At 39.5% G+C, this 27,848-nt stretch overlaps 1 protein-coding gene across 1 annotated transcript; it reads left to right on the top strand.

Moving 5' to 3' along the window:
• The first annotated feature begins 69 nt into the window (after nt 1-69).
• On the top strand, nt 70-23,848 carry LOC131232509 (polyadenylate-binding protein-interacting protein 11-like). Its single transcript, XM_058228788.1, has 10 exons — nt 70-864; nt 950-1,060; nt 10,210-10,254; nt 10,344-10,416; nt 10,515-10,627; nt 10,788-10,847; nt 10,941-10,988; nt 11,095-11,163; nt 23,296-23,357; nt 23,447-23,848. Exons 1-10 carry the CDS (start codon nt 319-321, stop codon nt 23,502-23,504), a joined length of 1,185 nt encoding a protein of 394 aa, XP_058084771.1. The 5' UTR covers nt 70-318; the 3' UTR covers nt 23,505-23,848.
• Nucleotides 23,849-27,848: the final 4,000 nt, after the last annotated feature.

The raw sequence follows: 27,848 nt of genomic DNA, 5'->3' as shown, positions 1-27,848 counted from the left end.
GACTACAATGGAGTAAGGGGCATTTTCGGAAAAAGAAAATAGGAGAGGCTTTCTCCATTTCAGGACGTTCGCAGTGTGAGAAGTTCAAAAGGGAAGAAAGAGAAAACGGAGGATTCGAAGAACAAAAAAAAAAAAAAAAAGCAATATAAAAATTGAAAAATCGGGTCACCACCGATGGCTACGATTTAGCCAGCAGGTACGCTTCCATCTCCGATGTAATTCCTCAGTTGTTTTCTGCCGTCGGATTTTCTCGATCTGAAATAAATAAAATAAGAAATATATATAAACGAGAAAATCGTTTGTTCTGAGATTGGATCAATGGCCGTCGTCGATAATGCGGGCGTTGATTTGAGCGTGACCGTCGGATCGTCTTTCGAAGCGGCTCCTGCCCCGGACTCCTCCGACGTTGATCAAGGGAAACCGGCCCACCCTGGAATCCGGATGGCCGATCCTAACCTACAGCAGAACCCAATTCTACGGTCGCCGTCATCGTCCCACGATCAGGCCTTCCACAAAAAGGCCCAGCAATTCCAGCAGCAGCGACCTACTCCCCCGGCTTACGTTAGCAATCACCACAACCAGATTCAGCACGACGTCCACCAGGGGCCGAAGGCGGGCGGGGTGCTGCACCATCGACCGAATGGCGTGGATTCGCAAAGGAGCGGAGAGGCCGGGGAGGGGTTCCAGCAGGAAATGAGGGAGTTGGAGGAGCTCCTCTCGAATCTGAATCCGATGGCGGCGGAGTTCATCCCTCCATCGCTCTCCAACCATGGATCTGCCATTGGTGGCGGAGCTGGCATGGCCCTCTATGGTAACGGATTTGGGATGCTTAACGGCGGTGGGAACGGGAATGGTGGTAGGCGGGTATGACTGATTTCCAGCTTGCTCTTTTGAAATGGTCTCTTTTCTCATTTCTGATTTTCATTGAAGCTGCCTGTACACTGTACAGAAGAAGAACAACTTTAGTCATGGGAAGCGGAGATTGAACAGCCGAACCAGTATGGCTCAGCGTGAGGAGATAATTAGGAGGACAGTTTATGTTGCTGAGATCGATCACCAGGTATTTTCTTATTTTGTTTGATTTTTCTCTTTGATGTTTGATTTTTCATTTGTGTTTTTGTAAAATTGCTATCTGGAGTCTGTCCTTTTTTTGGATAGATTGCAGTTTTATTTATCTTTGAACTGTGATTTAGCTTCATTGCTGGCAGTATCATTCACTTCGTTTATAACAGGTTAAAATTCACCTCCAAAGGTATAAGGGAGTGTTTGGATGCTTAATTGAATTGAATTACAAAGTTTTGATAGATCAATGGAAAATACTGGATTGGGCTAGCTCCATTCTGTTCATATTGTGGGCCGGGCACCCAAACTTGAGGTAGTGTTCGTTGTTTTGGGCCAACTTCAAACACATGGGATTGTAATTAGGGTTTTTTTGGTCCATGTGAATAAAAAATGGCAGCACTTCCTCTTTGGTCATTTATTTTGTGTTGAACTGGATTATTGTGTTTCAGTTCAATTGAGCACTCAAATGCAACCAAAGCCTCTGATTTCTTCAATATTATAGCCCAACCTCCAAGATCAGGACACCTTGTGGTTGAATGAGAAGTAACTTTGGCCGAGTCTTTTTCCACAATGAGACTGTTCCATTTTGAGGTTTCAGTTTAAAGCTTGAAGGGACACTTCAGCTGCAGCCTTAGCTTCAGATAGAATCTCTGAAATTGATGGGGGTCATATACATGAGCTTTACTAAAGTTTGGGTGATAGTCCAAAAATTAGTTTTCGAAAGCTCCATTACTTGAAAATGCAGTAATGGGAATAAAGGTTTTGAAAACTCATTTTATTTAGAAATGCTATGTGGAATGATACTGTCTGTTTATCTTTCAAAAAAAATGATAGTGTCTGTTTTTCTATAAACATGGCATATTTGTATAACAGTCCAAACTGTCCAAATTGCTGGCACAACCATGTATAGAGTATAACCCATAAATTACATGGACAGATAAAATGTAATCATTGAGTATGAGCTGGAATTGGAACTACACAACATTTAACTCCATTTGATAACCATCGATTGGATGTTTAGAATTGGTTTATTACTTTGATTTTCGAGACATGCTTCATGCAAATGTGCCCCACAATTTGAATGGTCTGAATAACAGTACATTAGTGCCACAATCTGCCATGGTTAGCCATTCCCATTTTAAAGATGGCTTTGTACTATCATACGAACATAGACTCCTATGACTGTTCACCTCAATTTTAAAAATGGTGGTACCTCTTCCACTGTACACATGGCATATTTGTATGACAACCATCCAAATCACCAGCCCAAATGTGGATCGGAGAGTGCGCAAAAATCAAATGGTAGTCATCATCTAATTGTGCCCTTGGAAATTGAGCTACTCACTTTCGTACTTTTAAACATACATTTGATAGCCATCAATTGGATGGTTGGGATTTGTATTGTGATCTCTGACACATGCTCCACCCAAAACATGCGAGGAGAGTACTGAGGTATTTTGTAACAGCAATGGTGGCTGTAATGGCCACCCTTGAAACTATTATCCTTACAAGGCATAACGGTTGTTATGCCTCCCGTAACGGTCAATTTTTTTAAAAAGAAAAACATAAAAAATATAGAAAAAATCCTAAATATTGAGGATTCCAATTATGAATTCTTTTTGGCTTTGAACATGTTTATAATGTGTAACGGTCCATTATTTGGTACGAATGCTGTCTCGGCCTATATAACGCTTTTATTAATTCGACAACAAATTTGAAAGACTATATACCCATTAGCCTAATTGGGAGTATTTTTAAAATCCTTGCTATGGTGTTGGCGAAATCTCCAAGTTTCAGGGTGCTTTTGTCAAGGATAGGTAAATTCTCGACGGCGCCTTAATAGCTCGTGAGTACCTTGATTTCAGGTAAAAGGAAAGGTTGAGACTTGAGAGGCATTGCTTGTAAGTTATATATTGAGAAAGCTTACGACCATGTGGATTGATGGTTTTTTTTTTTTGGGACTACATACTTGGGAGGATCGATTGTGGGGCGAAGTGGAGGGGATGAGTAAAGGAGTGCATTAATTCTGCTAGATTTTTGGTAATGATTAATGGTTCACCGAAAGGGTTTCTTCAAAGTTCGAGAGAAATTAGGCAAGGGGATCCACCCCCCCCTCTTCTTCTTCTTCTTCTTCTTCTTTTCATGGTGAATGCTGAAGCATTAAACAAAATGTTGGAACATGGGCATGAAGTTGGTCCTTTTTTCTTTCTTTTTTTTCTTTTTCTTTTTTTTCTTTTTTTTTGCAGCTTTTGTGTTGATAGGATGAGCTCCCTGATCTCTCATTTCCAGTTTGCCGACAACACACCTTTATTCTACGATGTGGATGTAGGTATGGTGGAAAAGTTGACGATGGTTATCCATTGTTTTGAAGTTTTGTCAAGTACTCGGGTTGAAGGTGAATATTGCCAAGTGTGATGTTGTGTTTGTATGCCAAGGGGGGATCTATTGGAGTTGGCTACCTTGTTTGGATGCGAAGCTGGTGAATTTCCATCCACTTACATTGGGTTGCCTCTTTGTATTGGGAAGTTGACGAAACATTTGTGGGATGTAGTAGTAGAAATGTTTGTAAGGAAATTAGCTAAGTGGAAGTGGCGGCATCTCTCATTTGGGGGCTACGTAAGTCTAATTAAAACAATATTATCAAATTTGCTTGTTTACTTTCTGCCATTATTTCGATGCTCAAAGTTGGTTATGGTTAGACTGAAAAAGCTAAGGCGATATTTTCTGTGGCAAGGAGTGGAAGGAACAAATAAGTTTCATTTGCTAAGATAGGGAGTGTTGTATAAAGATTATGACAAACCGACAGGAATTAGGGACTTGGAATAGGGTGTTGGTGCGTAAGCGGTTATGGATACTTGGGATGGAAGAAGGCACATGATAGAGGGATAAAATTACTAGCAAATATGGATGAGATGTTGGTGGATGGTGCATTAGGGATTCCTCTATGTATAGAGTGGCCTTGGCGATTTGGAAGAGGATTGTCTTTGTAAGGTCATGCTTTGCCGAAGGGGTTGGTTTTGTGTTTGGGGATGGGGAGAAGATTTGGTTTTGGGAGGATGTGTGGGTTGGGGAGGAGTCTTTGCAATCGTTGTTCTTGAGAATTGCTTGATTGTTTGTGGGCCGAAATATCTTAGCAACGCGTTGTTTCTTGGTATGTGGCGATTTTGTGGTATGGTCCCCTTGTGCCATTTATTTCTTTCAAATTAAGAGGTGGTAGAACTGACTTTGTTGCTAAACCACATTTAGTTATGTCACCCGGTTAGTGGGGAAAGGGATAGGATGATATGGCGAAGGGATAACTCTGGGTGCTACTTAGTGCAATCATTCTACAAGATGCTTCACAAGTAAGGGATGGGCGGGGAATTAAAAAAATACTAAGCATGTATGGACCTACAGTGCTTCCTTGAAGGTTGGAGCCTTTGGTTGACTAGTTGGAAGGGAAAGGGTTTTGACTGTGGATAACCTCTGGAAACAAGGGATGAGGCTTTTTAATGTTTGTTTGATGTGTGTGGTAAGCTTCAAGTTGATCGATCATCTCTTCATCTACTGCCCGTTTGCTATTAAGGTGTGGAATGGATTCTTTACCAAGTTTAATGTCTCTTGGGTCTTGCTAAGCTCTATTGGGTGTTTCCTTATTGCTTGGCATGGTGTTGAGATAAGAAAGGAAGTGAGGGCAATTTGGCGGTTATATTTGTTGGCAGGCCTGCAGGCAGTTTGGGAAGAAAGGAATAGGAGGTGTTTTCGAAATACGAGACACACGCTTGATTTGGTGATAATGAGGGTGATGGGTTTTGTATATGGAGGGGGAGAATGATTGATAGCCATCAATTGGATGGTTACGATTTGTAGTGTGATCTTTGACATATGCTCCGCCCACAGGCCACGACATGGCCCACAGATTTGATGGTCTGGATAGCCTTGCATGAGTGCCACATGCAAGGAGAGTACCAAGGTATTCTATAACGACAATGATGGCTATAATGGCCACCCTTGAAACTGCTAACCTTACGGGGTGTAACGGCCATTATGCTTCCTGTAACGGTCAATTTTCTTTTAAGAAAAACATAAAAAATATAGAAAAAATCCTAAATATTGAGGATTCCAATTATGAATTATTTTTTTGGCTTTGAACATGTTTATGATGGTGTAACGGTCCATAATTTGGGAAGAATGTTGTCTCGGACTGTCTAATGTTTTTATTAACCCAATAAAATTTGAAAGACTATAGCCATTAGCCTAATTGGGAGTATTTATAAAATCCTTGCTGACGTGTTAGCGATGTGATTCAAAGCTAGCAAGATATGGCCGATTTGGTGTTGTAATGATGATTCTGATTATTTCAAGTTAGAAAGAACCAAAGGAATTGGATTTTTACCTCTATTTTCAAAATTTCCTAAATTTGGCTCCCAGAGCTTTGATTCTTCCAAAACAAATTGATTTCTTGTTTTAATTTCCAAAGATGGCGCAAGAGTTGTTGAAATTACCTTAGAATTACTCACACAAATGAAAAATCATGAGAAAACTCTAAGAAATGTGTTAACCAAATTTTTTTTTTTTTTTTAAATGCTGGTTTAAATACAAAGGAGCCATTTTTACTGTTACGGTTGATTTTTCGGTTGAGGTGTTACACCTTGTAATGTCCCGTTAGGTAGCCGATATTGCCATTACTGTTATGTAACTGACTTTGAATACCGTGAGAATAATGCAATAATTACAATGAGCAAAGGGGAGTTCTCATTTAATTTCGCCCTTTGAATTTGAGCCAGTCACTATCTTACATTAAAATATCCATTTATTAACAATCAATTGGATGGTTAGGATTTGTTGAATAGTGTGATTTTTTACGTATGGTCCACCTAAAATGCACCCCACAATTTTGATGGTTTGAATAGCTGTGCATGGGTGCGGCATGTGAGGAGAATGTCCAACTGCCAAATATCATAAGAGTGTGTAGCCATGTTGCCATAATCCTTAAAGGAGTTTGTTTTACCTTGCCTCTTGGGATTGGCAGCTTGTGTCATCCCTTGGGTCCACATGTAGAGATGGTTTGGTGACTGCAACCATCCATCTTCTTTGTTCCGCCATAATTGATTTGTGTGTCAATAACCATGGTTGAAAATGTTCTTGAACTTTGATTGTTGGAGTTGAGCGCAAGCAATTGACATCATTCTTTTGTAATGTTCTACATTCACCTATGTATAATGGTCATAAAAAAATCATTCGTTTAGCACAATTTTCTAAAGGCAGGCAGGCCAAATGGATTGGGAATGGTTCTAGCCATCTTGGCCATATCGGAGGAACATGGGCCTTGTAGAAATTTGCACGTGCAAGCTATGAGAACGACATTGACATCAATGAGACAGAGCTTTAGTTCAATTTTTCAATTGCTTGTAGCCCCTTACACGGAACGTCCGACCCTTGGGCTCTTATATAGATAACTTCCTATTTCCTAATTCCACCAACACACCAACTCACTGAAGGCAGTGTCTTTAATTCAATTGCTTGTAGCCCCTTACATGAAATGTCCAACCTTGGGGTTCTTATATAAATAACTCTCTATTTCCTAATTCTACCAACACATGAACTCAAAGTAAGTTCCTAAATTAATAACTCTCCTAATTTGATTCGAACAATACTTTAATAACTTTTCTAATTTGACAATGATTCTCAATACTCCCCCTCATTGTCAAGACCTACATCGATCATTCCCAAGGTTTGCTTGAATAGCTCAAACTTGTCAATACTCAGTATTAGCTGCTTAGTCACTTGTTGATATGTGTATCAACTCAAACTCTTTGCCCATGACCTTTTAGCGAATAAACTGGTAGTGGACTTCCACATGCTTCATTCGAGCAAGAAACATCAAATTTGACACCAAAATGATCCAAGTTTATCACTTGTGATAGAAACATGATAGTTGACTCGTTCTCCGAAGTCTCTTGGTTGTGTCAACAACATGCTTTCACATGTAGCTAACATCGGAGTTGGATATTTGGCCTTTTTAGCAGACAACACTATGGTTAGTTGCTTTTTGCTTAGGGCGTGTTTGATTTTCAGGGTGCGGTGAAAGCGCAAGGATTTCACCTATCATGATTGCGCATCTTGTTTGGTAGGAAGGGTATTTACATCGGATATATCCCGCAGGCAAGTGGCTTTTCACTCGTTTCTGCAGATGACTACGTCAGGAAATCCAAGTGAAATCCTCTGTGAGAGGCAGGGTTTGTGTCAGTCTGGCAAGGTTCAAACTGTGGCGTGGCGGGTTTTCTTTCTTCGTGATTTAGTGAGATGCTTGATCCAATCTGTTGATTAGGTCATACAGGCCCAGATGAAGGGAAAAAACAAAGATCAGCTTGATCCCAAACTTTCATGGCCCCTAAATAGTTTTTAATGGTCGACGATCATTCAACACTTTTTCCTATATTGTGGTTCACTTGAGAATAGGATATATCTCATTTTTTTTCTCATACTATAAAATGATCTGGAAAAATAGATGGATGGCATGGATGAAACACATACATTATGGTAGGGCCCATACATACACCACCCCAGTGTTCCGTCAAAATAGGGATTTCTACCTAAACCGAGCCCCGCCCATTTCCAAACATGGGAACAGCAGTTACACTGCATTTTCAACCTCACTCAAAAAACAAATGAGTGAAATTATAATAATTACTTCTGACAATTTACAGCATTTTCCTGAGCAAGTAATAAATGCTCAAGAAAAAGGCATTTACAATGTATTTGAAAAAACAAACAGGCCCTTAAGGTGATGCTTATTTTTTATTTTTGAAAGTTTTGTAAGGTGATGTTACCTTTATCTTCAACTTTAAGAGAGGTGTTTTCCTTAGCGATAACACCTGATGCACTAGGCTTTGGGCTGTTGTTAATGAGAGATCTTCCTATAGTGTCTTGTCATTCGAGTATGTCAAATTTATATATCTACACCCACCTGATTTTAAGGGTCTCATTGCACTGCATGTAGAGCTCTTTTGGTCTTTTCTTCATTATCCTTTTGCTTTTCTTCAACAGTGTAATTTCTTTGGTTGAATCTACATTGCTTTGCATGGTGGTCTCATTTTCCATAATCACACAAGTCGGTTTGACCATACCTTTTTAAGAGTTTTCTTGATTATTGTTGTTGGTGGGTGGTTGGGATTATTGGCAATTTTAGAATTGTTGGTGATTTTGGTGAAAATTTTAAGGATACCTTCTTGAGCCATGACTTCTCCCCCTTCTATGGGGTTGATAATGTGTTTGTGAAAACAAAACATCATTGCTTTTCTTCGTCTCTCTAAAACCACTTTGGGCAGCCAATCTTCTCTTTTCTAGAAGAGTCTTTTTGCAGCAACATGCTCACCATGCCCTCCATAAGAGGCTTGTTTTGTTGAATTAACACCTTCATAGCATCAAACTCAACTTAAAGATTTTCCTAGATGATTGCTACTTGAGTGTCATATTCCATCTTGACGCCTATTCCCTCTGTTTGATCACGTAAATCCTTTATACTTCTGGAAACATCATTCATTCCACAAGGTTGACCGTATGTTTGTGAAAACAAAACATCGTTGCTTATCTTCACCTTTTTAGAGCCACTTTGGGCTGCTAGAATTTTCCTTTCTAGATGAGCCTCTTCTTGTAGTAATATACGCACTGCCTCCTTCATATGAGGTTCATTATGTTGAATTAACACATTCATATCTTCAAATTTGATTCATAAATTCTCTGAGATGAGCGTTACTTGAGTGTCGTTTTCCATCTTGATGTCAATCCCTCTGCATGATTGTATGGATCCTTTGCTTTTTCGAGAAAATTCTGTCATGGAGTTGTAGCCTTGCTCGATCAACCTCAATTCTGCTTCCAAAAAATGCCATCCTAGCACTGCTTGCTTTTTTGTGTTTTGTGGCCATGCAATCTCATGCTTCTTTCACTGATTCCAAAATTTTAACTTAGAAAAGCATATATGATCCACACGAAATTTGAATTGTGCGTAGAACCTTCCATTATTCTTCCATCAGTTTACTAGTCCTAGCTAGTCAGCCGTTGAGTTGGGATTTCCACTATCGACAATATCTGGGAGGCTCTAGCCCATCAAATAGTTCCATAGTTACACCTTTCAATTTCTGTAGTTCTTCGTATTAACAACTTTAGGAATAATAGCATTCAATGTCAACATGATCGAGCCTTTCACAAAAAAGAAAAAAAGACAACACAATAAAGCTTAACACACCAAACTTCCCCCCCCCCCCCCCCTCAAATAAAAAAATAAAAAAAATGCAGATGAGAACTAACATATCATAGAATTTAAAAAACTTAGAAATGGCAATGTAGTCACCAACCAGGCTCTAATACATGTAGAAATTTTTCACAAGCAAGGCTAAGAGAGTCTTTTCTACTCTGTTCTCCGTGACAGTTTTTTTTTTTTTTAAAATGCTTGGAGACGTGGTTTCTCCAAACCACCTTTAGAAGCCATGTCATCCAAACACGTTGTAGATCCAGTTTTCTGACCACAATGCCATTCAACAGTGTTGAACAACATTTTGGGTGTCATCCAAGCAGGCACTAAATCCTTGTTGCCCCTAAAATCAGCACAAATACAGGATGGACTTGGACTCATCTAGGAGTTCTCACTAGAGTTGAGGTCAGTGGCATAGGCTGGGGGAGCCTCTCAAGGGTCTTTCCTCACGGTCACAGCCTTCAGCTATATTCCATTTCAATCTGATGTCTTGAATTGGTAGAAAAAAGTAGTTCAAACTGATGCCTTAGAAACTAACCTCCCGATGCTAACTCCTGGCGGATGAGGATGGATTAGATTCTTTCCACTGTTCTTGAAACGTGGCAACATTGTGATGCTGATATCTACCGTCTCTATTCAAATACCCCATCTGATGCCATAAAAAAGCATCTTGCAAAGCAATGAAGCATTCTCCTCATGCCCAATGGGCCACCCATTCCCTCAATACTAAATTTTGTTGTAGGAGAATTGCTTTTTTTACAACTGAAATTGCAGTTGGAAGCAACTTTAAATCGTTTATGTCGTATTGCTTATTCTGATTTTATCCTTTTGAAATGTCTTTCATCATGTGCCTGTTGCTGATGCTGTTACTTTGATGAGAATTACATTCTGTGCATTTTCCTTTGGATGCTTAGGTCACTGAAGAACAGCTTGCAGCTCTCTTCCAAAGCTGCGGACAGGTTTCTTTTCATTCTTTCTGCCTTTTTTGGTGGGTGTAAGGTTTTCTGTTAAGCCTTATGTTGCTGATCTTTTGCCCTTTGCACCAAAGGTTGTTGACTGCCGTGTATGTGGGGATCCAAATTCTGTTCTTCGTTTTGCTTTTATAGAGTTCACAGATGAGGGTAATTTCGCTACTTAACATGGGCTGTCAATGTGTTTTACTGAACCATATGTTTTGAAGCAATGTTTTTAATGTCTAAATGGATTTGTGCGACTTCAGAAGGTGCAAGGGCTGCTTTGAGCCTGGCGGGCACCATGCTTGGATACTACCCAGTAAGAGTGCTGCCTTCAAAAACTGCAATTGCACCAGTCAATCCAACATTTTTGCCTAGGGTGAGAAAATCTTGTGGTTGATGATAACGCATCTCAACATAAGGGCGATATTTCATTCTTTTTTCTTTTATCTTTAATAGATAAGCATCAAAGCATAGACCTGATATACAATGATTTCTTTCTTGTAAGTTTGATGGCTAACTGTCACTTTGGTCTTTAGTCTGAAGATGAACGCGAGATGTGTGCAAGAACTATTTATTGTACAAACATTGATAAAAAGGTAGAATTGAGGTTGCATATTATGCTGTAATTCCTTGCAGAATGAATGTGAACTGGCAAACCCACGTGTGTTTTCTCTTTTGGTTTGGTGTAGGTTACTCAAGCTGATGTCAAGCTCTTCTTTGAGTCAATATGTGGAGAGGTCTGTACCTGCAAATTTAACAAAACTAAGTGTTTTTTTTTTTTTCCTTAAAAAATTATTCACTTTGAGAAAGGGAAGAACTGACGTGACATTTTGCTTTGTGTAGGTTTATCGCTTGAGACTTCTAGGGGACTATCATCATTCTACACGTATTGCTTTTGTTGAGTTTGTAATGGTAAGCATCTCTGGCTCTTTATTCACACTTACTGCAAAACTTTTTTTCTTCTTCAAAAACATGTCTGTATATTATAGAAGGGCCAAATAGCCAAAAAAAGTGAAAGCAGAAAGGATCCCCATTGGTGAGCGACCATCTTATCACTCCATTGCGAGGACACTAGAAGCAAAGAAAAAAGAATATCATCTAAAGCACATCGGAGCCCACAACCACAAAGCCCCATCCCCAAACCAAGAGCCTATTTACAACCAGGTACCCCGTTCCCCGAAATTGATAGATCCCCAGTCTCTAAACAAGTCACCTTGGAAATCCCCGTAAACTGATTCTAATCGAACACTTTTAAGGATCCAATCATTGCACGTAGTCATAAAAAAATCCTGTCATTTCCACAATATTGTGAACCATCTTATGTATTGCATTTCCAAGGAGGTCAAAAGGACCATACGTCAACTCCACTAGAAGTTAAAATATGCATTCATTTAAGACCTGAAAAATCTCAAGTAACTTGAAGAAATGGGTATATAGTCATGACGTGGCCTGGCAATGCAAAAATGGGTGACAGATTCCTCGTCCTTCCTACACATAATAGTAAGTCCCGATGTTTCTCTTATTTGGGTTATTGATTATGAGGACTTTGTTTTACATGGTGACAAGTAAAAGCCTGGCCCCTGGGCAGGATTGGAGTCATCCAAAAAATTTCACCTTGATTGGGAGACTCACTATTTTTTTAAGGGTAAAAATAATTTCATTAGAGGGAAACTAAAACAAATACAATCATTGACGAGTGTTGCGCTGCTAAAAGGCCGAATAGAAAAATGAAATAGATGAGTAGCTAGAACAGCCAACGCAAAACAAAACAGAGATTGTGTAGAAATCAACCAACACAAAACAACACCTAGCACGGAGCACTTGGAAAGATCAACGAGATCTTGTCTTCCACTAAAAGATCGACTTGAAGGGCCTCGACCTTTGGTAAACAATCAAGCATGTTGTTGGGTTCCCGTGGCACACTTTTACTCCACCTACTGATGCCTGCATAATCCACGGGCCTCATCTAACAAACTGGTAACTCTCTAGGGGCAAACACCAAAGTGAGCCCACCTGATAGCGTTGTGGGAGTCACCTTGCACAATGGCTGAGAACACCTCAAAGTGGGAGAGAAGTACCTTAATGGTTTGACCTTTGCAAAAGAGGAATCCTTGATACCAATTTGACAAAAAATTCCCCCCCCCCCCCCAAATCAAGGTATTTAATAATGGTAACAGTGGCTATAATGGTATTGTAATGGTTTTTTTTTTTCCCTAAGGAAGAAAATGTATCGGCCATATGTCAGATCGTTATGGCCCCGTATCATCCGTTATAGGGCATTTTGGGCTCTTTTTTTAAAAAAATAAAAAAAAATAAAAATCCAAAATGGTTGTTTTGTTTTTGAGAGATAACAAAGAATTTTATTGAAGACCACAAAAGCAGGAAAAAATACAGGGATCAACAAGAAAACCAAGAGGACATATCAACGTGCAAAGATGACTTTACAAAAGAAGCCCATTTTGAGACCGAAACAACATTTGTAACCATATGAATAGTTTCCATAATCGAGCAATCCTTGTTCTGAAAGTAATGACTATTATGATCCCTCCAAATGTACTGTAAAGTTCCCGTCGCAACGAGTCTCCAAATGGATTTCTTGGACTTTCCCACTCCACTGTCATGCGAAGCACACAAGTGCTGGTCAACCGACTTTGGCATCACCCACGAGATACGAAAAATGTAGAAGTAGTGCTCCTAAACTTGTCGGGTGAAATCACAATGAATGAAGAGATGATCTATGGATTCCGCTTCCCTCATACACATGAGCCATATGTTTGGGAGGATGAGAGGCCTCCTTTGAAGATTAAGAACTCTTTTCATACCCACAAGCCAAGCGAACGCCGTAATCCTCGGGGGAGCACCATAACCATTAGACCAATGGAAATAAGGGAAGGGATGCGACTGACTGGAATGGGAAGACTCATTCCCAAAGAGAGAAATTCCTGAGTGAAAGAGATGATTAGTAGCGACCATTTCCTTCCATATATGAGATGCACGATAAAGCGAAGAGGATTTAATACGCCAATCGCTAGGCTGAACATCGTATTTGGAAACAATTATCTCTCTTCACAACTTCCCCCCTTGAAAGCGAACCTCCAATGCCATTTACAGAGAAGGGCAACATTCATAAGATCCAGACACTTCAAACCAGCCCCTCCCTCCGTTATTGGCTTACAAACTTCCTCCCATTTGAGCAAATGAAACTTGGCAGAATCCCTGGTCCCTTTCCAAAAGAAATTCCTCATCAATTTGTCTAATATGTCCAAAACAGACTTAGTACACTTGAAAAGAGACATGAAATAAATCGGCATATTGGAGAAGGCCGATTTGATGAGAGTCAGACGGTTCCCCTAAGGAAAGACATCAATTCTTCCACCTGGATAAATTCCTCTCAATTCTCTTCACATGTGCTCTCAACTAGAAGGCCAAAAATCTGACCTTTTTTTTTTGTCTTTTTTCCGGAGTGTGCTGGAGCAAATTTCCCTTTGAAAAATGTGAGAATTTTGTTCTGCCCAAATAATGCACAACGTTAGATGATTGATCGATTTCCAAAACAAAACAACCAAATGGGCTCCACCTAATAATATGCCTCAAAACTGAGCCAGGGGTCACTGAAGTCAACTAAGTCTTAGAAACTACCTCTACTTGAATGGCTCTGGTCACTGGACAATGAACAATTGTTCATTGTCTCTTCTGCCTTGTAGCATAGAAACTCTCTATTAGGAAGTTGCATCCTCGCTTCAGGTTATCCATCGTTAAAACTTCTTCAAGGATGCGACCCAAACAAAGGCTTTAAGGGAGTTGTAACAATCTGTATATGAGAAAGACAGGTTTGTCTCTTGAATCTGGTGCATGGTTCTGAATATCAGTATAGGCCTTGCCTAAATCTGATATGATACGGAGTCATGTATCCGTGACGACCTGTATCAGACAATTTTTTTAAGGTTAAAAAAAAAAAAAACAAAACAAAACCAAACAAAAAATATGAGAGATAAGAATCCATCCTCTATTTTTTTTTGGGTGTTTTGAACATGTATGCAATAGTGTATCCAGTGTTTCAAATAGCATCTGTGTATCCAGTGTTTCAAATAGCATCTGTAGCGCTACGTAGTGTCCCAAATAGGCGTGCGCTACAGCTACGTAGCGCGTAGCGTAAGCTACAATGTTTTTTTTTTTTTCACGTTTTCCTTGTTTCTAATATCGATGAATGTGGCACTTGTATTATACTTGATACTTTTAACCTATGGGATTTTTATTTCTTTTCATGATTGTGACCTATGGTTTCAATTAGACATTATTAATTAAAGTGGTTTGCTTAGAAAGTTGTTGATGTGATAATTATTTAATTTGGCTTATATATGTGGATTGGCTTTTGATAAATGATAACTAATAACTTTTTGGAACATGCTTATAATTGATAAAATGAATAATCTTTTAGGCATATATATATATATCCACTATCTATTATATTTGTCCTATTTTTAAATTAAAGAAGTATCGTGTTGCTTACGCTACACGCTACGTATTTACGCTACACACTATAGAGGGCTGAGTGCTACGCATCACGCTATCGCTATTTAAAACACTGAGCGTATCAGACCATTCTTTGGTAAGAATGTTGTCTGTTGGGTTGACTTGTTGTTAAGGTGTGATGTTGAGTATTCTGGGTATAAATTCTTGATGTATGTCATAAATTGATATGATATCAATACAATTATCTATAAACTATTGGACTATCAAATGATTCAAACCATAATGGTAAAACATACCTGAACTCATAGTCCTTCACGCCTAAAGAGAAAGAACTTGGATTGGAAGCTCCTCCGGCTCATATACACTATCATGTGTTGAATTTCCCTAAACTTATTTTGGAAAAAACTTAAAAATTTCGGTAAATGCCCCAAAAAAAGGCTGAAAAATACAAAAAAAGCTGTGAAATAATCTGTAGATCTATAGTGTTAACATTGTCTTTGTGCATCATTATAATAATTAGTTGAGAAAAGTTAAAAAAAACAAGGAACATTTTGAAAATTTTAAAGAAATACCAACTAAAATAGAAAAAAAAAAAAATGCAAATATCTCCAAATCGAAAACAAATCAAGTATGATTTGATCGATTTGGGGTTATCATGCTGGTTTGTCAAGATTACAGCTAGATTAAACAAAAAAGGTTTATTTTATCTATTTATTTTTAAATTTTCTACAAATTAGGCACCTAGTGTTTGATGCTTTCATTTGAGTTCAAAATACTTGTTTTGATCTTTGGAACAAGTGTAGATCTGATCGGAATTGGGTAGAGAACAATCCCTAAGTAAGGAAAAACGAAATGAGAAGGAAAATAGGGGAAAAAGGTTTAAAATCTTTGCCGGCTGTGTTTTTATTCGTGTATCGGTCTGATGATATGTGCATAAAGTATCAATGTCGACACGTGCTGTATCGTCCTGATTCAAACCATATTTTTGAAAAGACGGGCTGATATGGGCCCGTATTATGTATCGTACCGTGCTGATATGGATTTGATATGGCCATATTGGTTGATACGATATCAATATTCATATCTGTGATTTGGCATCAAAGAGTTAGCAAGTAGCTTAACTGAGAAAATTATGGAAGGATTGCAGTCCCAACTTGAGGATATTTACTAGCTGTCTAATAAAACAGGCCTAGTTTATTGATATTGTTTTGAGAGTGTTGAATGGTAGGCTGTATGGTGTTAAAACATGTTGTATGAGTTTGAGGGACGAAGCAACTGGTAGGTCGGCATATCCTTTACATTTTCCAGAGAGTTTTTGCTCCAAAAGAAGGATTGGATTGTCAGGTATGGTTATTGAAGTCAGAAGATTTCTTTCTTTTTTGATTGGCAAGACAGACGGTTTTTGTTGTCGGTTGTTCAGTCTTGAACTCTTGGGTCTCTTGGTTCTATCTAGGAAGTTATAGTTAGTTTGCATTTGTACTAGGATTTGTTTTCTCTCCCTGTTGTTAGATACCAAAATGCTCATAGGAGGTCATCTTCATAACAGAAGACATTGTTTCGCAAATAGATTCCTTTCGTGTTGTTCAATGAAGGAGATGGTTCATTGCCTTATTCTACATTGCTCCTCCCACTAAGGATGATTTATTTATTTTAAAGAAAGTGAATGAAAATTTTATTGGAGAAAAATTGCAAGGGGAATGGATACCCTAAAGAAAGAGCTGCTGCTTGGCTAACACTGTCTTTTGCTAGAGGCTCAATGATGTTCTTGGCCTCTTCTACTTGGGCAAATGAAATGTTTAGCCTAGAGGCAAAGTCATGGATCTCAATAAGTTGTCATCACGACCACCATCATAGCTAGTCCCATCTTTTTTCGGTTAGCTGTATGAATCCTATTTCGCCTATCAACCCATTTAAGGCCCTATCCTCGTTAAGTGAACCAGCTTTCATATTGCCTCAATCCAGGTCCTCCTATCTCGTCTTCTCATCCTGCCTTCAACTCTTATCAATGTGTAACTCCTAACAACCTAAGCAATCTTTGCTCTTCGCACATGACCAAGCCTTTCTTAATATGCTTTCCTCATTGTAACTTCTTGTTGGGACCACTCCTAGGCTGCTTTGAATGACCTCATTCTATATTCTATCCTTCGTAGTATCCCCACACACCCATCTCAACATCCTCATCTCTTTAACACGCACTCTCGATTCGTTCTGCCTCGAATTGCCCAAAGCTTGGCTTAGGATTTGGAGTTGTCCCCTACAAGATGGCATTCTTAGGATTACCTTCAACAATAATTGCACCGACATATTCTTTGAGAAAATTCTCAAAGCTTCCCTAAGAGTCCTCACCTCCACCTTACAAGCCTCTCTCCAATCTAAGGGCCCAAATGATATATCAATGATGGGGACACACACTGACACTTGATCAGTAATGACATTGGTATAATCTCTTAAAGATGCCTAACATGCCACAATTATCCGAATTGTTCAGAGGAGCTATCAAAAGATTCCAAACAAAACAGGGGTTGTAGATGTTGTTATTCCTGTTTGTAGCAACACAGGGGTCTGCAGGCCTTTTACTCTGGGCAATTGCCAGAACCCTAGAAGCAGATGAAGTGATTTTATGCTACATCGTTCTCTTATTTTTGACATGAGACTGAATGCGGGATATGCAAAACGCGGCCTCAAAGTGCTTCGCAAAAGAGGGATTACAGAGGAGGATTTGCTACGAGTGGTGTTGGAATTGATCATCATTTTGTTTGCCATGAGGACCTCATTAGAGCTTGAGTTGGAGAGAGATTGTTGAAGTTGGCTTTGACTAAACCTTGCAAAAAAAGCAAAAGGGCAAAAAAATACGTACCTACTTTTATAGGTGTCGAATGATCTCTTCCTATCCATACAACAGAAGAGACTTCTAAGGTTTGCTACCCCATTCAAAGGGTATTGTTCGGCCTGGTGCTGTACGCTTTGCATCAAAGCATATCTAGTCTCGGTGCTGAAAGAAGGGGAAAAACCTGCTGCTCAGGTTGCTGCCTACCTGATGAGTCTTGATCCAAGAAGACACTGTGTTGCTGAAGAAAGTGGATATGTGTGTTTCCACCCTCTGTCGTGCTGTTTGGTTATTGGGCCGTGTCACATGGGGTCGGTGGCGAAGGGATGCTTTATGAGAAGAACAAGACAGATGGCAGAGATTGCAGTGAAGAGGAGGCCAGGGGATGAGGGCTTGGATTCAAATTTGAGCGAGGTTCCTTGTCCCTTTCTCTCCTTTTGTAGGAAGCTGGTGGGATCGATGAAGACTTTTAGGTACTCCTCGAAGGCCTTTAGAATTCACAGTTAGGAAGAATTAAGCAGCCCAGGGGAAGGTAGGGATAAGTGGTGATATGATTATAATCCTCTTTGGGCATTTCAGTCAATGTAAATTGTTATTTCAAAATTTAGAGGAGAGTTACGACAAGCTGACCAATGTTGGCAAGATAGAAACTAGGAAAGAAGAAATGTCCAGAATTTAGTGTGCTTGGTGAATTGTGCGTAGCACCCTCCAAGTGATGCCTACTAAGAAATATGGAGGTTCTAGAACAACAAACAAACAGTGTCTCCTAATGCAGATTCTTGGTATATTTGTGGGTTGGGGGAACTGGAGTCTGGAGAAAAGGCTTGCCATAAGGAGTTGAGTCACAAAGTTGACATTACCCTTATCCAAGAAACAAGAGTTGAGCAGATTTCAGATGCCGTAATTTATGGTCTAGGTAATCGGGGGTGTACACGTTGTCCTATTTCCCTCACATCGTAGGTTGGGCAGATGCTTGCCAGTGCGGGACAGTGAAGTGGTAGAGATGGAAGCAGAAAATATTGGGAATTCTCTATGTTGATTAAATTTAGAGGATGGTTTTGAATGGAGCCCTCAAGCTATTTGTGGCCCTAGTAATTCTTCTAAAAGAGAATACTTTTGGTGGGAGCTTTCCTTGGTTGCCACTTCTTGGGATAGTCCTTGGTGTATAGGGGGGTGACTTTAGTGCCATTAGATTTTCTAATGACAAATTGGGGGGAAGCTAGGTGGCCGCTATCATATGAAGGTTCTTAGATTTCATGAGAGGAAGTTGATTGATATCAATCTTGATGGAAATTTTTTTGTGGTCCAACAAACAAGAAATGGTTGTAATTTGTAATAAGAAAGGGTTGTAAGATGTATCTAAAGAGTGGGAAAAGCATTGTCCTAATCTTGCAGGTGCCATTCTCTTGATGCCAACTTTTGTCCATAGTCCCGTCCTTTTGGATTCATGTGGTTACAGTGGGGCCATCCCCTTTTAAATTTGAAAACATGTCGCTTGAAGACCCAGGTTTGTCAAATCAAAAGGAGGATTGTTTTGAGGATTGGGTGGGATTTACATTCATCATGAAACTTCAATATCTGTGTCAAAATAAAAGATGGGTAAAAATATATCTTAGGATCTTTGATGTGAAAGATCTGTGAAATGGTTATACCTTCAGCAAAAAGGACACAGGGAAAGTATTAAAATGGAATATGTAAACGTCCTTTGTAATGAAAAATCTCTTGGAGACAAATCCAGGGTGATATGGCTTGATGAAGGTGAAAGCAATATTACATCTCGTATCATTTCAGTAACGCTCAGAGGAATTAACAAGGAGATTATTGGTTCCTTCCAATGACCATGACGTGAGAGCAGAAGTCAAGAGGCCTGCTTGACGGAGCCTCTTTTGATGTCACCCCAGTGGAGAAAGCATTTTGGTTGGAGAGTGTTTGATTTGGAAGAAGAAAAAGGAGGTTATCGAGTTGAAGGGAGATGAAGTGCCAGGCATAGATGGGTTTCTATGGTTTCTTGTCATGCTTGTTATATAATTCAAGATCTATTTAGAATTCATGTGTTCGTACTCAACATACTGGAGTTGCATAGAGGGAAAATCAACACTTAATTGTAGTTGCACATGCTTCATCGATACATATTAACTAAGGTGTTCCATAATGGTAACGGTGGTCGTAACGGCCACCGCTATCACTTTTATGATACGGGCCGTTACGGCTGTTATAACCTTTTTTATTTTTGAAAAAACCTGTTTCGAGACCGTTGCGGACTGTTACAGACAGTTTTTTTTTTTTTTATAGTAACGGTCGTTTTAGCCCCGTAACGCATAACGGTAATGGCCATTATGTAACTATTTTTATATACCATGATAGTGACACATGAATGTTCTGAAGTATTATTGGAGAGATGCAATCTGAACTGAATGTATTTGATCGATAGAATGCCGATCTGTTTTGAATGATCAATCTCCTCATTCAATGTTATTTCCTGGAATCACATGGTTCTTGTTGCCACCCAAAGTATTTGAATGTGTCAGCTTTGTTCATCGCTTTTAAGTCTAGGAAGTGGCAGATTACAAATGTACCTTTCTTGGGAATTCTCAAAGATAGACAAGATATCAATGTTGTAATCGAAGTCTCATCATCATTATCTAAGTTTTATCCCAATTAATTGGGGTCAGCTACATGAATCCTGTTATGCCATTCTGCTTTATCAATGGCTAATATCGGTCACTGATGCAGCGTGTTGCTTACAGGGAATGCCCTGGCATGTGTTTGAATGTCATGTTGTTTGGATTCATGATGAAAGTTATGGCATAATTTTGATGCCAGCTGTCAACCTGATGCAGCCCTCTTAATAGTAGATTATTACATAGATTCATTACAATCAAGCCCTATCAAATAGTCTATTACATAGGTTGATTACTGAAAGATTGGATGGAAGAAAAGAAGAAAAGGGTAGGATGTTCTCGATCTCATCCTCTCTCCCTTAATCCTTAATTTTTAGATAATTAAATTACAATTCTGATTACAATTGGAGTCTAAAGGAGTAGAGACTAAAACAAATTAGGAAACATAAAGCCAAATCCTACTAATCTTAATCTTGTAAATATGGTACATCCGGTGTTCACAAATTTGTGTGCACACAAACACTCCCCCTCAAGCTGGAGCATGGATATCATTCATGCCAAGCTTGATGCTAATGCTCTTGAGGCGCACTGTGGATGTGGCTTTGGTGAAGACATCTGCTAGTTGATCTTTTGAACGAACAAAAGGTGTATGTAGAAGCCTGGCGATTAATTTGTCTTGAGGGGAATTTTTTACTGTACATATTTAATTTGGCCCACCATATTGACTGATCATGGAGTGTGTCCCACCAACAATTCATATGACATGTCATGGCGTTTATAGTGTGTGCTTTCATCCCATGCTATAATTTAGGACACTTATGACATAAGCGCAAAAGGGGAATTTAGTGATATTTGTGTTTTTTTTTTTAAAAAAAATAATATAATAAACAAAAGGGAGGGGCGTGACGCATATCCCACATTTTTTTTTTTCCTTCTCCCTTCTCGTATTCCTCTAATATCTTTTCTGTTTTTGCTCCTTTATTTTCATACATTCAATCACAAACTTACAAAATATAAGAAGAGTTTGAGGGTGGGTCACAATTTAATGACAAGCAATGTCGTCTGTATGGTAAGTATATGCAAACATAATGTGGTTTTGCATGAACTGTGCACACATGTTTAGTACCCAACCCAGTGGTCAGGATATGGCATGAATACAGCATGAATTACAACAACTACGCTTACATGTTGCCTGCTTTTGAAGTACTCAGTGTCATGGGATCATGCACATGTGCACGCATGTTTGGAACTCTGATATGGTCTGCATATGTCATGAACACAGCTTGAGTTACGGCTTATACGGTCTCCTGTTTTGAAGTACTCAGTATCATTTTATTTTGATCGGTGAAGCACTCATGTCATAGGTGCATACATGTACATGATAGTATGCGCATATCCCATATCATTAAACTTAATGCTATAGCATCCTGAAATTTAGTTGGTTATCCTTAAGGAACCATTGTGTCAGTGGCTACCCAAGGTGATGATACGTTCAGTAGGAATTAAGTTCATTACATTGGTGCTCTTACGTTTAAGACCTAAGTTTCCTAGGATCAGGAATGTGATGTTGGTGGGAATCTTATGGGGTAGAAACCACTGGTTGTGCTCGTAATCCCACCAGGTTCAGAGCCAGACCGACGACTCCAATAAACTGCTGGTTAGCACTCATCCATAAACTGTAACAGAAATAAATGTAACTAACGTTTATTAGAAAAAGCAACCCCAAAGGTTTGGGACCAAAAAGCAGTTATCAGTGACCATCTAACAAGTCTCTTTAGCTTGAGTTGGGGAATGTATTTTCACCATAACCATATTCGAATAAAGTATTTTCTATTGTAGCACCATGAATAGCTCACAACAAAGCAGTGCCCAATGCTCTGGTCCAACCTCCCACTATGAAACCCTGTGAGTGTCCATCCTCTCAGAACTCTTGGTTGAGCCATTTTACCTTTCCTGCAAGCGTACTTTATCTGATGTCTTTTTTACTGAGTATTGTCTTGTATTTTCATTCAAGACAGTATTCTTCCTTGCCAGGACCTGTATCACAGTCATAGCTATGTTGTACCCTTGTAGTGTGTAGTCAGTCTCTGATGCTGTAAAACATGGAGTCAGTTTTGGAGACTTCCTTCAAACAATATATATTCCAGTTAACGTGCATATATGCTGGCATCTCAATGATATTGAATGCTATGCTATCTGGATATGGACCTGTATGTTGGTCTTCCAAAAATCAAGATGCACATACATGGGGGATTGTGCACAGCATTTTTCTATTACCAAAACAGAATACTGTGGCATGCCATTGTGAAGTTGCATGTGTTCATCCACTGAAAGATGGTGGGAAACATAAGATGAATAAAATCAATTCTGTGGGCCCAGCAGGTAGGTTTAGCATGGACTCAACAACTAAAGAATCTAGTTAATTAGATCTCTTCATGGTTCTCCTTGGCCCAAATATGTAGGCCATATGTGTGTGTATGGAGTTTCCCTCAAGTACACTTGAATAGCTATTGAGCCTGCAGTGGTGCTCTTATCGTGGGTCCAATCTGAATGTTGTTTAAAGCCAGTCTTATACAATGAATTTTCTTGCTTTAGGATGGAAAATACATTCAAAACTAATTTATTTCACATAACTTAATTTTGATATAGGGAGATTCCTTAACATTTCCTCCAATTTCTGGAATACAAGCAACCTAGTTACCAAAGAGGCATTATGTGATGCTGGTTTAAGAGAATGATGTTTTTTTTTTCCAAGCCAGCAACGGTACAGGTGGGGCCTGCCATTCAATAATCTAAGCCATTGGATCCAGTGGGGCCCATGTCATGACAGGCCTTGCCCTAGTAGATCTTCTGTGTTGATCCTAGCTATCCAACAGAAATGGACAATTACAGCCAAAGGTCCACTTTTGATGGGGCCCCAATTGGATCATTGTGATCATTGGAGAGGGGAGTTCTTTGAGGTTTCTGCCATCCACCATGGTGCCCACCATACTGATGATTTTGGATAAATAAAAGGTAGGCTCCACAGGTACAGTTAATTGGCTCGAGCAAATATCTAACATTTCCCTATTTTCCAAAATGCTGTAAGAATGCTTTTGTCATCTGGAATATTTCCTATTGCAGGCTGACAGTGCAATTGCTGCTCTCAACTGTAGTGGAGTGGTGCTGGGATCCTTGCCCATAAGGTATTTGTTATTAGATGACATCCCTCCTACTAGTTTATTCTGCCTGTCTGCAAGTTTTTCCAAATATTCCTGTCATTTCTTGTATACAGGGTCAGCCCATCAAAGACACCAGTCCGACCACGTGCTCCTCGCCCACCACCGCACTGAATTGTCGCAGGTCCTGAGGCGGCTAATCTTACCTCTATCTATACATATATATACAGAGATATTTAAGGTATTTCTTTGGTCTTCTATCTATTTTGTTTAGTCGTTTTGTTTCATCATAGGCAGATCTCAGTGTATTCTAGGGGGAACATGAATTGTTCTTGCTAGCATGTAGAGGTGGTTGGAACTTCGAGGCTTTGAAGTTTTATCTCTCAGTTCATGTCAAAACGAAAAGGGAAAAAATTTTCAGATGTTTTCTGACGTCCAAATTTAAACTACTTTCAGCGACTGATCCAATCGCTCGTTGATTGGTTTTTATGGCATTCAGCTGTTATATGCTTCATTTACTGATCCTTGCACTGGTTTTTTTGTTGATGATTCAAACACTTGCTGTATTGTAGGCTTCTGATGCAGATTAGTTGCTTTCAGTAGATGACTTTTGGCAAGTGACAACGAAAGACCGGACCATAACCATCCCATCAATAGGATGCGAAAAATGGACGGTCAAGATCAACTTGAAACGTGTATTCAAGATGCGCCGCTTCGAATTGATTATCAGTCTAAGAGCATTGCTAAGCAATAAAGCTCGTTTACACTCTACGTGCCAGCATGGTGCGTGTGCAAGATCTAATGCATCCACAAGTTTGGTCTGATTTGTACATGTTTTCTCAAAATATTTTTTTCCAATCAGCAAGTGGGCCCCAATATTGGAAACCAGTGATGGGTTTGAAAACTTCAGCCAAGTTTTTCAGAGCCATATATTTGTTTTCCAAAATTTGGCCCGCATGACCAGTGGATCAACCTTATTCTTGGGCATGCCGGTCTTTTGGATGGATTGGATCTCAGTCGTTTCTTGCCATTTTGGCACGTGTGGCATGTACACGAGCTGTATCGCACACACCCGTGGGCTTAACAAAGCTCTTATTCTAAAGAAAATGCAATGTTAATCTTCCAATCTATAGCTTATGATGGCTATAATGAAATGACCAACAAAAAGGGTTCGGGATCATTCCATCAGTTGCATTTTTGCATCATGGCGAGTCAACAGTAGTATGTAGTGAATGGACAGATCTACGATTGTGCCATCCAATGTCTAGGAGAACATAGGAAAATTCAAAAACAGTCTTGTAGTTTTAACCCCATTTCTTTCTGTTGGGAGTCAGGTATAAGATGAAGGATGCAACTTCGTCAGTTGTATGTGTTTGCTGATGATGCATTACTATTGGTATTTGCTACTTAAAAGAGTGTCGTGGGTTCTTCTGGGTTGCATTCTATGGAGCTTCTTGTTTTGAAATAGACCTAGTGTCATTTGTGGCTGTTTGTGAGATCTGGGCTGCGCAGGTGTTCACTAAAAAGGATGGGCAAAAGAATGTCGTCGACCTTTCATGCGTGTCTGCGTGGCCCATCTAAAGAGAGTGTGGTTGGGTTTTCTGGCTGTGGTGGATACATGCTGGGGTTCATGCGATGAACGGTTTAGATCTTCCAAATGGCCATAATAGGAGGCTTTAGTACAAAACTTAGGTACAAAGGATGAGAGCTTGGGTGGCCATACCCCATCGTCTCACCTTGGGTGTGGTTCCTTTGCTCGGAGCCTGTTTGGGTGTAAAGATAGTGCACTTACTGTTGTAGATATGTTGCCTCAAATTCTCTTGAGGTGATTTATCCACCATACACAGCACATACTATCCAGATGTCCAGATTTTAGGGCCACTAATTTGAAGATGGTGGTTTTCTCGAGTAATTGCTTTAGCTCGTTTAAGCTGCATGAAGGGGTGTGATGTTTATACAAGTGGGGCTGCCTTATGTGATCTGAACCATTGAGATATAGGTCCCATTGATGGCCCATGCACTGAAAACTTCTCAGATGGGAATATGCTCTTCTTGCAATTGGTAGCCCAACAAATAGACTGCAAGGAAAGAAATACGCCAACGGTGGTGAAATTTTCTCATTTCCACTGTCTAGTGGTAGGCCATAAATTAGAATTGTTATATAGGGCATGGTCCATCTAAGGCAGGGCATTGGATAAACGGTCTGGATCATGAACAATGGACTCCACTTGTACAAATGAAAACCCGAACATGCAATGAATTTGGTTTGTTGAGTCCTCGGCCGCAGAATCTACTAACCAAAAGCTGGTCCTCATCCCAATTTGGCCTTGTATTCCTCTTTTACTGGTTTTTATTTTATTTTTATTAATCAAAATTAAAATGTGCGTTCGTAACAGTTTAATAAGTTGTGGACATCCATCCAACTTATCTGAAATACACGCTGCATAAGTGGACGGCAATCAAGACCATCCAGATTGTAGGTCTCTTGTGAGCCTGGCTATCTGATTTGCCAATTGATTTTGGACCGTTGATCATTTTAGTCTAATTGTCCATTTGGCAGGCACCATCTACATGTTTTCGGGTCAGTGTGACACAATTTTCTGTGCTCCGTCCACAGTGGGGTCTACCATTTGGGCGGTCTACATGGTATTTCATGTGTGATGCTGTATGACACTTGCCAAAATTTTGTGATTTGTGATACATGTTTGTTACAGTTAACTGCAATATCTTCTCTTGAGCAGCGAGAGAAAGATCGAACTTGTGTACCACTAGATGGGTCCCTCCCACACGGCTACATATACGGATATCTGAATCATTCATTTGATGGGCGTTCTTTGATAGTCCTGATTGAACTGCCAACTTCTGTTGTTCGAAAGACACCAATTGATTCTTTGAATAATCATTTGGCAGGATTTTTAGGTCATCTAATATCTATGATATGCTCACTAGATTGACGGTCTGGATCCTCCATTGAAATAGCCGTGAAAGGCCCATCTAGCCACACATCCTGGAGGAGTGTGAATCTCACACGGTATGCGTCACGTCAAAGGGGCTGATATGCAGATCTGTTAAAGGTAATCAGAGGCCTTTATCCTATGGGTGTTGTTGTGCGTTCGACATACTGAAAAAACGAGCGTTAAGTAGGGGTGGAAATGGGCCGACCCGATACTTTAAGACCCAAGCCCGACAGGACCTGGCCCAAAAAAATTTGATAAAATCTCTATTTCCTATCCTATCCGTTTATCAAGTGGGGTACACATGCAGAATGAAATTAACATTTTAGAGGAATGAAACTTACGTTCTGCATTCAAGATGGGTGGTTGCTTTAAGGATTAGAATGCCATATATACATATGAATTTGGGTAAGTTGGGGGAAAATGACTTGAGCCCAAGCCCAACCTGAAATTTGATCAGGTCAGGTGTGTGAGGCCCAAGCTTTGCCTATGCGCCTTGCAGTAGGTCCAACCATTCACACTCTTATCCATGTCTTCCATCCATTCTGCTAGCTGATTTTAGGGCATGAGCCCAAAAATGAATTAGGTCGAAAGCTCAAGTGGACCACATCATAGGGAATGGTGGGAATTGAAGGCCTACAATTACAATTTTTTTGAGGGTCCCGGAAGTTTTGGATCAAACTGATATTTGTGTTTTCCAATTATCCATGTTCCTGTGACCTTATGAACAGGTTAGATGAAAAATAAACAGTTAAAAGTAAGAAAAAACATTTCAATGGTGGAAGTTTTACAACCACTGTATCTTGTGGTGTGGGCCACTTGAGCTTTGGATCTGCCTTGCTTTTAACATGTTTTTCTAAAATGTTCCGGTAAAATTGATGAACGGTGTGGATATCTCACATGAATCAAGTCAGTCCTTTTTAGAACGATTTTTTAGACGTAAATACTAAAAAAAAAAAAAAATCAAACATGGAGTAATAATGACCCATTTACAGCACATTTCCAGTGAAAATAAAAAGCTGTGGATGTCAATACCTCCAATCTGTAATCTGAATACATCCAAATTCCTACAAAAATAGAGATTTGGGCATGTATTCAAAATGAGTGACTCTTATTAAAGAAAAATAGTAATTCCGTTTGTAGTAAATGTTTTATAATTGTAATAAATACTCCCAAATTCATAAACTTGTCCAAATGGTGGACTTGGATTTTGTCAAATTCAAATGAGGTTTTTCTATATAACTGCCTGCCGCCATTTAACTATATTCTCCTAATTTTAAAATATTTAAATTAACAAGCTCATGCCTTGCACCGTTAATCATCCCAACGCCTGGTGTCGGAAGGTGTTAGCGTTTTGTACAGTTTAAAATCTGTGTTTTCAAAAATGCCAAAACTGACCTCTAAGAAAAGTCAACCATCACCCTTTACTAAGAATGCGGATCGGTGGTGTTGAAGGCAGGAGCAAAGTGGATGGCTAGGGCTGTGTTGGGTCCGTAGAGATGTCTGTGATAAATCCACTCTGTCTATTTGTTTTTAAAGACCACTATTGGACAGGATTCTAAAA

This window comes from Magnolia sinica, chromosome 18 (assembly GCF_029962835.1).
Source record: "Magnolia sinica isolate HGM2019 chromosome 18, MsV1, whole genome shotgun sequence".
Taxonomy (NCBI): domain Eukaryota; kingdom Viridiplantae; phylum Streptophyta; class Magnoliopsida; order Magnoliales; family Magnoliaceae; genus Magnolia; species Magnolia sinica.
The sequence above is the reverse complement of the archived record's forward strand: the minus strand, read 5'-3'. Positions and strand labels throughout refer to the sequence as shown.

Coding starts and splice junctions, on each gene's coding strand:
- LOC131232509 (XM_058228788.1), top strand. CDS start 319: ATGGCCGTCGTCGATAATGCGGGCGTTGATTTGAGCGTGACCGTCGGA. Junction 10,628..10,787: donor ATCCAACATTTTTGCCTAGG/GTGAGAAAATCT, acceptor TTTGGTCTTTAG/TCTGAAGATGAACGCGAGAT. Junction 11,164..23,295: donor CTTTTGTTGAGTTTGTAATG/GTAAGCATCTCT, acceptor TTCCTATTGCAG/GCTGACAGTGCAATTGCTGC.